Source organism: Hemiscyllium ocellatum, chromosome 22 (genome assembly GCF_020745735.1).
Source record: "Hemiscyllium ocellatum isolate sHemOce1 chromosome 22, sHemOce1.pat.X.cur, whole genome shotgun sequence".
Classification (NCBI taxonomy): domain Eukaryota; kingdom Metazoa; phylum Chordata; class Chondrichthyes; order Orectolobiformes; family Hemiscylliidae; genus Hemiscyllium; species Hemiscyllium ocellatum.
This window is the reverse complement of record NC_083422.1, coordinates 20,157,214-20,171,669: the sequence shown is the minus strand read 5'-3', so window position 1 is coordinate 20,171,669 and position 14,456 is coordinate 20,157,214. Positions and strand designations below refer to the sequence as shown.

Here is a 14,456-nt window from a genome sequence, read left to right as displayed (position 1 = left end):
ATTTTTGTGCAGAGGAAGATAAATCATAGGCTTCCTCAGGGGTCAGTGTTAGGACCTCTTCTTTTCTTGACATAAAAAAAAAGCAAAAATTTGCAGAGCTATTGTAAAAAACAAAGTGGGAGAAGTGAGACTAAATTAGTTGGTCTTGCACACAGTCAGCATGGAATGACAGGCTGACTGGCCTATCATGCTAAGCATGAAAGTGATGACACAATTTTGTGCCGGATTGCATTAGAAACATTAAAATATTATCAGTCAGTAATTCTAGTTAAAGATAGTTCTGTGGCAGATAAAAGTTCAAGAAAAGGAATGAGAGTTTTGATAAAATAATTGGGGACAATGGAGAACTAAAACCACCATTTACATTTTATAAAGCTCAGAAAACAAGTTTGTTTTTTACATTAAATATTTTGGGCCAGAAAGTCAATTCAATAGCCAATGACATGGAAGCCATCTCGAATTTTGATAATGCTGAATCCAAAACCAATACGCTTGACAACCTCCATAATGGGGAACTCACATGTGAAACTTATGCTTAAAAAAAAATTGTGCAGCAAAATTCATACATGATTACAAAGATCACAACACCATAATATAAAAAAATTAGAGGAATGGATTATTTGGAATCATATTCATCTTAACTTTGTATTAAGCATAGTTCGGTAATGGTGGACAACTGACTAGAATGTCAAACGGACTTTAAGACAAGTTATTGACTGAAGGAAATGACCACAGCTCAAGTCCTTCAGTTGGGCTTTTATTATGAATGACCCAATACAGTACAATTCAGTACAGGCAAAGTACATTTGTGCTATTTAATCACACTCAGACAAAAATCAACTTGTAACATTCTTCTCATTTTTCATTTACTATTGGAATTGCTTACTCACAAGTGCTAGCCTTGGAATGAACTATTTTGTACTGATGCTCAAAGCTCAGCTTTTTATTTTAAGAAAGTGGGCAAAGATGTAGGAGATAGGGTTGTAGGAAGATTAAAAATAACCGAAAAGCTTTGATTCGATCATTTGGATGGTCTCTCCACCCTGCCCTCACTCCATCAGTCCCAAGTGTATGAAATTCACGCCATACGTTAAATGATCCTTTCCTTTTTGAAAGCCTTTAACAAATAAAAGTACTACGTTCTTCAGTAGTATATATGTTAACATGATGAAGTAGAACAGGTATAAAAGTCAAGAATATTTTGTTTTGTTGCTTAGTTATTGCTCAGTAAACGGAGTTATTTTTGGACATTACAGCACAAATTAATGTGAGTTTTAAACAGCTATATTAATAGCTTTTATTCTATAATTTGCGAGCATAAGTATGAAGTTTTACAAATTTATCATCTGCTACATGTAGATTACAGATGTCAATGATAGCAAGGCATCTGCCATCTCACCAGGAATAGGTGCAAGGGAAGAAGATTCAAAAAAAAAAGGCTGACAGAAAGATAATGATTTGATCAAAAATCTTGCACAAGAGGGAAAAATGTGTGCAAAGCCAATTAAATGAATGACATTTTAACAAAACTCAAAACATTTTCTAACAATTTCACTTTTTGCCAGAAATTATATTTTTCCATTGTGCTTATAGTTCATTATTTTGCACATTTTGTACTGAGTTGAACTACTTTGAAGTTTATATTTTTAATAAATTCCAAATGAAATTTCTATATAAATGAGTATTGCCTGTAGATGAAGCTGCTTTGTAAGTTCGTGTGTTCATGGACCCAAAATTGTTTGCTTATGGAAGTTTTCAGCCAATTAAACTGCAAGAGACTTCTGTGATTTTAGTATCAGTTACAGATCATTCCAACACTCGTCAATGATCATGCAAAATCATGACAAATGTTACTGCTTCATACAACTAAGTTTAATAAGGTTTACTTGTTAGTACAGAAAAATTAAAGTCCAAACTACAAACTTAAGCATCGGTAAGCAGTAGCAGCATTGAGCTTCATGTTTAGTCACAGTACTGCAGTTCCGTACAAGCATTAGTCCAAGCCAAAATGTATATGCCGTGTAAGAGTACTAGCTAAACAATCTAGGAGAACAGTAAAAGATACATTTAAAATTAGTAGTTTGTTTAGAAACAAAGACATCCTAGCTTTGAACACTCTAAAAATGATGTTTTCCATTATTTAACAGCAAAGTTACAAATACTTGTACTGTATACCCCAATACAACTACATCCAGAAAAGTTTGGCTATATTATGTTTAATTAGTATTAGCACCTTAATGTTAAGTGAACTGACTCAATACTAAAAGTGGTGCATTAGCTATGAATTTTGTGCAAAAAAAAATTTGCAGAACTTTCACATTTACCTATATATCCGGCTAGCTACCCTTTTGGGGTATATAGTAATTGCTTGCATTTAAAATACTTGGTGGTATATTTTCAACACTGTAGCAGCTAACTGAGTCTGAGAGGAAAAGTTTGGTTAGTAACTATAAAGAAAGATCAGTGGATGTACAAAGCAGTACAAAAACTGGTTGCTACAAACAATCCAGCCTTCACAAAAAAAAAGGCATTTCCCATCTTCAAAAATCCATGCTTTATCACTCAGCAAGACACAGATAGACTCCCCACATACAACTATGATTCGTTCCCCACACCAGCCCCCCCTCCTCTTCCCCCCCCGCCCACAATAGCACAACATTTTTTGTCTGCTCCATTCTGATCATTTTATTTCCCATTCATTCAATTACATCAATCACTCTACATTGTCAGCCGTGTCATTACCACACTACTGTAAACCACTTCAGCAAGTTAATACATGAAGCTTTGCATTTCAAAACTAGACACTTTAGTAACAATATTACAAATGTTTCAGCTCCAAAAATAACAAAACTGAAAATAAACTTTAAAGAATTAGCATCATAAAATTAATTTATTCCAAGTAAAAATACAAAATAATATTGGACATTGACCAGATATGAAAGTCTCTCCCAGAAATGACTATGGTCAGAAAAGCAGTCTGTAAAGAAAAATAACTAAAAAATGAAAAATATGTAAATATGTTTAAATCCTCTGGTTTTAGCAAAAATCTCTAAAAATAACAATGAATATTTGTATCAGTACAAAGGCTACATTGCTATTGAAAAAATACTAGCATGAAGAAAGGTACACATTTGACAGTAGAAAAATGATTTAGTGAATCACGATGTCTAAAGTTTGCAATGAAAATAAATCTTCAATAAAGATTTATGCTTTTGATTTTTTTTTACAAACAGTACAAACAGTATTGCACATTACAACAAAGAGTTGAGGTTAAGTTAGCCTTCAAAATTGACTAATTCAAGTCTCCAACATCAAGAGAAGGCCACATATGGACCTGATGCACCAAGGGGCTCTTAGTCAAGTTACAATTTGAACACCTTAGAAATAACATTCTCAATCTGAAGGACCTCATTTATGCTCATTAATAAGTAAACAAATTGGGGCATGTTATAACTTAACATAAAAAGGATATTCATACAAAAATAACATGAACAGAAGAATTCTTTCACAATTCTGGTCAGTCGGCCTTAAAGGATTAATGATAAATACACAAATTAAGTGAAAAATATTTTAGTTTCACTTTCTAACAGCTTCCAGCACCAATGGAGATGTGTCTATCCCAAGCCGTTTCTTTTAATAACTATTTCTTTACATTCCAGCTTTTAAATTCATACATTAAACTATATAAGGGGAAAACGGTTTATAAATGTTCACTTTTCCACATTTAGGTAGATTCTTTTTAAAGTCTTGTACTGTAGCTAACTACAATTCTCCATATTAAAGTTATAAAGCTCTAGCTCCTTCAGTTTCCAAAAAAGCAAATAAGCATGAAAAAAATAAAATTACCCATCTGTTAAATCATTTCCTTGCAGAATTAAATTAATATATATTTTTAGAATAAACTTACTTAGAAAATATCAATTTCTTTCCTATATTTCAAAATTGAGGTATTGCAAAAGATCATGTCAGTCAGAAAGCACGCCTTAAAAAATCAGCTGACTGTTGAAAACTGTCCAGATACAAAAAGTAGTGCATAACAAATGTCTTATACAGATAATGAAAAAACATAGAAAAACATGCCTGGGCAAGAAAGCAATATCACAAAAAGCCCAGAAGTTAACCTCCAAAGGGATAATAAGCGATTTACCAGTAAAAAAGTAATTTCTTCTTCTTTTTCAAAAAAAATTCCATTTCAATGCCAATATTTGCAACTAAACACTGAAAAATAAACTAAAAAAAGAAAATAAAGACTTACTGGACACAAACAGGACATCACAACACACAAATGACTCAACAATTAGTATCAAATCTACTATGCGGTGTCATATCCAGTCAGATTGTCCCCAGAGCTGCTGAAGGTCACTGTGTACAAACCCCCCACTGTCGGTACACTTAGCCTGTGTTTGGTTGAAATCTGCAGCCCCACTGTACATGCTAAAAAATATCCACTAATTAGCAGATCTTATTAGAATTCAAGCTTTGCAGGATATAACCAGGGATTTGGGGAGTTTATTCTGAACCAGAAAGCAGACATCTCCATTTTGACTTTGTGCAGACAGTTCTTTAGCATTAGTTTCCTTTCCTAATGTGCCTACTTGTCAATCCGACAAATATATTGGTAGTGTATGAGCTCTTTGGTTTTCTGGACAAGGTCTGAAGCTATGTAAATGGTGCAAGCAGCAGAATTCTTTTTAAACTGAGCTCACTTTGTTAATACACTGGTTATGAAGCATCACTTACTTCTATGTCAGACATTACAACGGTTACTTTTATCACAGTACTATACATAATCACCTTAACTATATAAAAATTGCACAATAAGTGATCACCGCAGAGTACTTCACCTACCATCAACATAACTTCAAAATATCCTACATCTATATGTATTTGTGATATTTGTAATGCTTTAATGGACACAGATTCAAACTCCATAAGCATTTACATTAGAGGCATGCCTTCCTCCAGTCATTAGCCAATTCTCTCATACTGAAAATTTTTTTTCTGTAGCCTACATAGTTTTTTTTGTGCATTGGTGGGCAGGTTGTCAGCAGATATAAGAGACATGATACACAAATTTATTGCATGCAGCAACCTGGTTAAGTAAACATGCAGTCAAATCTACTGACCTTCCTCTGGAGCTATCTCCATGCTATACTGCATTTTATTTCCCAGCAGCATTATGCTCCACATTTATTTATAACCCTAGCCTGATAAAGTACTATGATATCTGCAATACCATTTATTTAGCAGCAAAAGCTATTGCAGCATACATTTACATAACACTAAGAAAGACCTAACCAAAAAAACCCCAGCAAAATCAAATTGAGCTTATGAGGTATTATTCTCGCAAGTCAAAATGGAGAGCAAAAAAGGCTTACTTTTAGGGTAATGGTATCTTAAATGATCCAAAAATGTAGAATTGCTGAATATCTGAGAAAAATGTTTTGCTACATATGCCACCTACAGTGTGTTACCTTTGGTAAGTCTTCTAGGGGCAAGTCTTAGTTTCTGAAAATAAGTGCATGCTCCTGTCATGGGAAACAGTTACATGAGCTGATGATAAATCAGCTATGACTCCTAAATTACAATGCAAAGTCCAATATTAAACACAACAAAAAAAGGTACCAAGCAGATGTTTGAGAGTCAAAGTGCAGATTCAGTACAATTATTCTGAAATTTTATATACCAGACAATCTTGGATGAGTTCAGTAATGTGACTTCAAAAAAAAACACAAAACAAACATTCATTATCTGAGGAAGAATGCACCAATTTCCAGAACCCTCTCAGCCCTGAGGCAGCGCTCTCCACTCCAGTATGTCTTGGTAGACTATAAGACGCTTCAGCTCCAACGAAATGGAACGTGACGTGGGCGATCACCTCCTTCCTTCACAAGAGGCTTGTGGAACTCCCTACCAGCACGTGAATGTATGCTTGCCCAGCAGTATTCACAGTAATACTGCAAACAGGTAACATTGGCACAGAAGAAAGGAGCAAACTTCCCACCACAACGGGCACCCTGGCATTCATCACACATCTGATCATCCAGGACATATGGCTTGACTTCCACCTGGATCAGAAAGAGAATTATTATTTTTTGCATGGTAAATAGTGAAAAATTTAGTCAATTTATGAAATCTAAACATTAAATATTGTCGCTCAACATGTTCATTTTTTTTTAAGATTACAGTGTGGAAACAGGCCCTTCGGCCCAACAAGTCCACACCGACCCGCCGAAGCGCAACCCACCCATACCCTTACCTAACACTAGGGGCAATTTAGCATGGCCAATTCACCTGACCCGCACATCTATGGACTGTGGGAGGAAACCGGAGCACCCGGAGGAAACCCACGCAGACACGGGGAGAATGTGCAAACTCCACACAGTCAGTCGCCTGAGGCGGGAATTGAACCCGGGTCGCTGGCGCTGTGAGACAGCAGTGCTAACCGCTGTGCCACCGTGCCGCCCTAAATTCATGTACTTGTATTGTGTGACTTTTGAGTTTTCATTAGGAAAACAAAGATACAGGTAGTTCTTCTATAATGTAATGGTTGAGTTCTTGTGCAACCCGCATTATAGAAAAGTCGCGCTTTAGAAACAGCTCTTAATATTAAGCCAACACACATTTTAAGTGTTTGCACTTTATAAACAGTGTTACCAATTCGTGAATCGCATTACAGCCAATTAGTGTTAACAAAATGCGCACTGCAGAACAACCTATAAATTATTTTTACATTTGAAAAGCCCAAACAACCTGTAAATTTTTTTTACATTTGAAAAGCCCAAATTCCCAATCTGCAAAGCAAGGTTTCTAGAGACACGGCAGCATATGAGACATCAATTTGTGTGCTGTATACTAACTGGGATATTCTTTCACAAATGTGATGTATGCACAAACCTGGATTAACATCAGGAAGTAACCAACTTTATTGATATCAAGACATTTCTGGGCATCAAACTCCCCTACCTAAAAAGTATACTTGTACCCTTGCTACCTCCAAGATATGTGTAATGATAAGAACTGACTTGTCCTAGAAACATTCCCACTAGACAGTGTACTAGTTCACCTGCATTTCTTTTTGATCTATCGTCAGAAACACCACAAATAAGGAATGCTAAAAATCCATCTAAGGTGTGCGATGGTGGATATAACGACAATTTTATCAATTGTTTCCCAACTAATCTATAGGACTACTCTAGACCTGGGAAACAATTTACAGATTGGAAAAAGTCACTTTGAATGATATCAACATCAGGAAAAAAAGATGCTTGAATAGTTTTAACAAAGATAGCATGCTTACAAATTATACATGGACTTAGCTCCTCCAAATATACAGAATTAATCCACACAAGTAAAAGCATTGTGTAAAGGAGGTCTCATCATGTTTAATGTGTGACACAAGGCTTAAAGGATATTATTAATTGCTGGCGTGAAGGCATACACCCACTAAAAGTTTCGTATATTAGATTTCATACAACATTAGGTTCTTTACAACTCTGCTCAAAGATCCAATTTAGTCAATGCCTGGAGGACAAAAGCAGTGAAAGCACATAGCTGTAGTGTACCAGCAACTAGTGGAGTGTCTTCATTACAAAAGCACATTGTATTGCATACAACAGGTGGCATCGAATGGGTGTAATTAATGAGATAAATTCAACAGTTTAATTATACTGTTCAACAAACTTGCACCTTAAATGTGGAAATTTATATTTATTTCAAAGATTGATTTGTTTTACCATGGGGGGGGGGAAAGAAGAGAGAGAGAGAGAGAGAGAGAGAGAGAGAGAGAGAGAGAGAGAAAAAAGAGAGAGAAAGAGAGAGAGAAAGAAAAAGAGATAGAGAAAAAAAAGAGAGAGAGAGAGAGAGAGATAGAGAGAGAGAGAGAGACTTGCTGTTTTTGAATTCAATTTGTTGCTGGACATCGGAGTGCATCTGGGAAAATTAATAAACAATGAATTTCACAACTAATCTTGGAGGAACCGGTTGGGGCAAAGTTCACAACACTGAATGAGATAAGTTAATTGTTGTTTAAAGTCTGTCCAAGAGAAAGGCTGTATTAGTGAGTACAGTGGGTTCTTTCTTGATTGTGTGTTTTTGGAGATAAGTCTCTTGATTAAACTTAAAATATAGGCCATAGCTATTAATTTAACCCGGTGCAGGGTTTTGTAGAGGAATAAGATGGTATTATTTTCTGGGTCTGTAGATTGTGAAGGAGCAAAAATGGCCTTTGCAGTGATATGTACTACTTGTCAGATGTGGGAGTTTAAAGAGATTTTAAGGGTTACTGCGGATTATATCTGCCATAAATGCTGCTGGATGGAAATCTTATCAGATCGAGTGGATCGGTTGGAGAGACAAGTAGAAGCAATGAGGAATTTGCAACAGTAACAGTATGTGAAGGATGACAGTTATAGGAAGGGGCGGTGAGTCTCAGATACAGTCACATAGATGGGTTAACTCCAGTAAGGGTAAGAGAGATCAGCACCTAGGGCAGGAGTCTTTTGTGGATATACCCATTTCAAACAGGTATGTTGCTTCGGAAAATGTAGGGGGTGATAGATTCTCAGGGGAATGTAGCATGAACAGCCAAGTTTCTGGTATTGAGACTGGCTCTAATGCAACAATGGGTATGTTGATTTCCAAGAGATCAATTGTGTTAGGGGATTCATAGTCCGAGGTACAGACAGGGTTCTGTGGTCAGCAGAGAAAAAGCAGAATGGTGTGTTGTTTCCCTGGTGCCAGGATCAAGGATGTCTCAGAGGGTGCAGAATGTTCTCACAGGGGAGAGAGGACAGCAAGAGGTCATTGTCGACATTGGAACCAACGATATAGGAAAAGAAAAGGTTAAGATTCTGAAGGGAGATGAGAGAGTTAGGCAGAAATTTAAAAAGGAGGTCTCCTCAAGGGTTGTAATATCTGGATTACTCCCAGTGCTATGAGCTAGTGAGGGCAGCAATAGGAGGATAGAGATGAATGCATGGCTCAGGAGCTGGTGTATGGGAAAAGGATTCACGTTTTTGGATCATTAGAATCTCTTTTGGGGTAGAAGTGACCTGTACAAGGAGGATGGAGTACACCTAAATTGGAAGGGGAATAATATACTGGCAGGGAAATTTGCTAGAACTGCTTGGGAGGATTTAAACTAGTGAGGTGAGGTGGGGAGGTAACCCAGGGAGATAGTGAGGAAAGAGATCAATCTGAGACTGGTACAGTTGAGAACAGAAGTGAATCAAACAGTCAGGGCAGGCAGGAACAAGGTAGGACTAATAAATTAAACTGCATTTATTTCAATGCAAGGGGCCTAACAGGGAAGGCAGATGAACTCAGGGCATGGTTAGAAACATGGGACTGGGATATCATAGCAATTACAGAAACATGGCTCAGGAATGGGCAGGACTGGCAGCTTAATGTTCCAGAATACAAATGCTACAGGAAGGATTGAAAGGGAGGCAAGAGAGGAGGGGGAGTGACATATTTGATAAGGGATAGCATTACAGCTGTGCTGAGGGAGGATATTCTCGGAAATACATCCAGGGAAGTTACTTGGGTGGAACTGAGAAATAAGAAAGGGATGATCACCTTATTGGGATTGTATTATAGACCCCCCAATGGTCAGAGGGAAATTGAGAAACAAACATGTAAGGAGATCTCAGCTATCTCTAAGAATAATAGGGTAGTTAAGATAGGGGATTTTAACTTTTCAAACATAGACTGGGATTGCCATAATGTTAAAGGTTAGATGGAGAGTAATTTCTTAAATTCTTACAAGACAATTTTCTGATTCAGTATGTGGATGTACCTACTAGAGAAGGTGCAAAACTCAACCTACTCTTGGGAAATAAGGCAGGGCAGGTGACTGAGGTGTCAGTGGGGGAGCACTTTGAGGCCAGCGACCATAATTCTAGTCGTTTTAAAATAGTGATGGAAAAGAATAGATCAGATCTAAAAGTTGAAGTTCTAAATTGGAGAAAGGCCAATTTTGACGGTATTAGGCAAGAACTTTTGAAAACTGATTGGAAGCAGATGTTCGCAGGTAAAGGGATGGCTGGAAAATGTGAAGCCTTCAGAGATGAGATAACAAGAATCCAAAGAAAGTATATTCCCGTCAGGGTGAAAGGAAAGGCTGGTAGGTACAGGGAATGCTGGATGACTAAAGAAATTGAGGGTTTGGTTAAGAAAAAGGAGGCATATGTCAGGTATAGACAGGATAGATCGAGCGAATCCTTAAGAGTATTAAGGAGGTAGGAGCATACTTAAGAGTGAAATCAGGAGAGCAAAAAGGGGACATGAGATAACTTTGGCAAATAGAATGAAGGAGAATCCAAAGGGTTTTTACAAATATCTTAAGGACAAAAATGTAACCAGGGAGAGAATAGGGACCCTCAAAGATCAGCAAGGCGGCTTTTGTGTGGAGCCACAGAAAATGGGAGAGATACGAAATGAATATTTTGCATCAGTATTTACTGTGGAAAAGGATATGGAAGATATAGCCTGTAAGGAAATAGATGGTGACATCTTACAAAATGTCCAGATTACAGAGTTGGAAGTGCTGGATATCTTGAAACGGTTAAAGGTAGATAAATCCCCAGGACCTGATCAGGTGTACCCGAGAACTTTGTGAGAAGCTAGAGAAGTGATTGCTGGGCCTCTTGCTGAGATATTTGTGTCATCGATAGTCACAGGTGAGGTGCCAGAAAACTGGAGATTGGCAAACATGGTGCCACTGTTTAAGACGGGTGGTAAAGACAAGCCAGGGAACTATGGACCGGTGAGCCTGACCTCTGTGGTGGGCAAGTTGTTGGAGGGTATCCTGAAGGACAGGATGTACATGCATTTGGAAAGGCAAGGACTGATTTGGGATAGTCAACATAGCTTTGTGCGTGGGAAATCATGTCCCACAAACTTGATTGAGTTTTTTAAAGAAGTAACAAAGATGATTGATGAGGCCAGAGCAGTAGATGTGATGTATATGGACTTCAGTAAGGCATTCGACAAGGTTCTCCATGGGAGACTGATTAGCAAGGTTAGATCTCATGGAATAAAGGGAGAACTAGCCATTTAGATACAGAACTGGCTCAAAGGTCGAAAAGAGAGGGTGGTGGTGGAGGGTTGTTTTTCAGACTGGAGGCCTGTGACCGGTGAAGTACCACAAGGATCGGTGCTGGGTCCTCTACTTTTTGTCATTTCCATAAATGATATGGGTGCGAGCATAAGAGGTAGAGTTAGTAAGTTTGCTGATGACACCAAAATTGGAGGTGTAGTGGACGACAAAGAGGGTTGCTTCAAATTACAGCAGGATCTTGACCAGATGGGCCAATGGGCTGAGAAGTGGCAGATGGAGTTTAATTCGGATAAATGCGAGGTGCTGCATTTTGGGAAAGCATACCTTAGCAGGACTTATACACTTAATGGTAAGGTCCTAGGAACTATTGCTGAACAAAGACACTTTGGAGTGCAGGTTCATAGCTCCTTGAAAGTGGAGTCGCAGGTAGATAGGATAGTGAAGGCGGCGTTTGGTATGCTTTCCTTTATTGGTCACAGGAGTACGGGAATTAGGAGGTCATGTTGTGGCTGTACAGGACATTAGTTAGGCCACTGTTGGAATATTGTGTGTAATTCTGGTCTCCTTCCTTTTGGAAAGATGTTGTGAAACTTGAAAGGGTTCAGAAAAGATTTACAAAGATGTTGCCAGGGTTGGAGGATTTGAGCTATAGGGAGAGGCTGAACAGGTTGGGTCTGTTTTCCCTGGAGTATCGGAGGCTGAGGGGTGACCTTATAGAGGTTTACAAAATGATGAGGGGCATGGATAGGATAAATAGACAAAGTCTTTTCCCTGGGGTGTGACAGTCCAGAACTAGAGGGCATAGGTTTAGGGTGAGTGGGGAAAGATATAAAAGAGACCTAAGGGGCAACTTTTTCATGCAGAGGGTGGTACGTGTATGGAATGAGCTGCCAGAGGATGTGATGGAGGCTGTTACAATTGCGACATTTAAGAGGCATTTGGATGGGTATATGAATAGGAAGGGTTTAGAGGGATAGGGCCGGGTATTGATTGGGTTGTGATATCTGGTTGGCATTTACGGGTTGGACCGAAGGGTCTGTTTCCATGCTGTATGACTCTATAATGAAATCAGTGGTTGATTCAGAATGCTGCCTCTAATAAAGTTGATGAGTCAAAAAATCCCATGGTTTTGGATCGTCTAATTTGATTTAAAGCCAGAATTCGTACATCTGATGCTGCCAAATTTATCCGCTGGAGCAGTGAAGTGCCAAAGATGCTGATAGCAACGACATTGTTGGGTGCAAATTCAGCAATTGCAGGGGTGTTACACTGCCTGGTACCCAGAGGCTTAAGACCAATAACGTCCTGACAAGAGCTAGAGCGCCCAACAGACTGTGTTACCACTTAGGAATGCAGTAGGACAATGTCATTTTACAAGCTGACTGAGATGAAGTACATTACTCGATGTGTACAATTACTTGTCAAAAGATTTGGGATGATAATAGCTCAGCTTTAGTTGAAGTATTGTGTGACGAAGTAGATTTCAAAATAAAACTGAAATAAATATTGCAGCCAGCAGCAAAGCAAGAGCATTCACTACAAATCTCAAAAGGAAGCTGTCCACACCGATCTAGCCACCTTTGGAGCACAGTCTTCCCCTTACCCTCTATCAGTTTGAATTTGGAGTCATCAATGGGATGTCTTGCAACAATAATGTAATAAAACAAGCTAAACAGCCAAGCACATTGAGATACTGTCAGGCAGCAAACCAGGGATTTAACAACATTCCCTGTACTTAAGAGTCACAGAACAAAATAAATGATTGTGGAATACACAAAAATATATTTTTGATGAAAGCCAGAAATATCGAACTTCTAAATTTTTAAAATGTCCCGTTCAGAGCAAGCAGAACTTACATCTCGTGGAAACATTGTATTAAAAGTAGGCAGATTGATGATGCAATCAGAGATCAAAGTTCAACTTGTATCTTAGCCGATAATTTTAGTAGAGAAGGAATTGCGGATTCCCATTAGTTCAATCTAATGTCAGAAAGAGTTGGCCCTGACATGTTGTTTCACTTATTCGTCTAGAAAAAAAACTGGATGTACCTCTGGACATCACTATCCACTCCAAAAGAAAACTTATGCCTCTCCTCCCCAAATCCCAGTCACACATTCTTCCAGAAACAACCATCTCAGGACATATGCAAAAATCAAGGTTTATTCTCTTGCTTCCCAACAATATGCTCCCAACTACCAGTCAGTTTTTTTCAGTTTTGGTTGGGCAACTGACCAGAAACATGAAAGTATGTCACATCAAACCATCGAAGTCAAGATGATTTACCTCTGAACAGATAGTGAGGACTGTCTTAGCCAAAGCTAATTTGAACCCCGAGTCAAACTCAGGGCTTAGGATTCAATAAGAGAACAGTAATCGCAACATTGGCCATTCGAAGTTGTATTTTTTTTTACACAAATGGATACCAGGAATATCTGTTTAATACTTATTTTAAGTAATTCAGCAGGCAAACGCAAATAAATTGAGGTAGATCACTTCTGTCACAGAGAAGTTGCTTCTTTTTTCACAAGGCATTAGCACAATGGAAACATAGAACTTCACGTGAATATCAATGTTCCAAATTATCAAAAAAAAATTAACTGGTCACATTGATTGTTGCAAATCAGAAAGGAACTGGCACATACTCCACCATGCATTTAGCGATCAAATACTTTGGAAAGGACAAAACTGTCATTATATTCAACTACATCAATGCCCAGGTGAAAACTGGCTTTTTTACATTTTCTCCTTTACAAATTTCTTGTTGCAAAATTTGATAGCAATTGTATGGTCAAGAAACACTGACCATGGCCATTCAAATTTGTTTCAGGTTTGAGAAAATATACCCTCACCCAAGTGAGGAACTACAATAATTTAGGTATAACTTGCTTTAATTTTCAGATTGATAATGCAGTATGTAGTGAGCATCTGTTCAATGTAAAATTTAAAGAAAACTCATCAATATATACCCACAACTTGACTGAAAGAGGGATCCCACTCCACATCTCAAAATTCCAACCTAATAGTTTAACAGAACCTTTTGAACAGAGAAGGCAATAATAATCTAAATGAATGGTGGAACAGGCTCACAAGACCTATTCCAATTATTATTTTTCTTCAATTTGTAAACCCTGAATTCAGCTTCTCTGAATGGGGAGTATCTCAGCAATAAAACAAAACAGCATATGGAAATGCAAGAGCTAGTTCATGTGTTTGTTGTTATCTGCCACTACTTTTTCTATAAGCTTTTTGTTGGAAAAAAAGTTCTGGCTATGTTGCTCACAGCAAGGTCAACAATGCTGCTGTCAATTCTTATCAAATACATATACTGGATTTTTACAGATGTCAACAGCCTGCTTTATAGTTTTTAAGTGAAGGATAACAACCTAGAAAAAGA

At 37.8% G+C, this 14,456-nt stretch overlaps 1 protein-coding gene across 6 annotated transcripts in view; it reads right to left on the bottom strand.

Moving 5' to 3' along the window:
* Positions 1-2,655: 2,655 nt before the first annotated feature.
* Positions 2,656-14,456, bottom strand: part of cpeb3 (cytoplasmic polyadenylation element binding protein 3) — a 118,787-nt gene continuing 106,986 nt past the window's right edge. For all 6 annotated transcript variants that reach the window (XM_060841930.1, XM_060841929.1, XM_060841925.1 and 3 more), the window contains one exon: positions 2,656-6,068. In XM_060841930.1, coding sequence (XP_060697913.1) covers positions 5,841-6,068 — 228 coding nt within the window. In that variant the 3' untranslated portion in view covers positions 2,656-5,840. The remainder of the gene's footprint in view (positions 6,069-14,456) is intronic.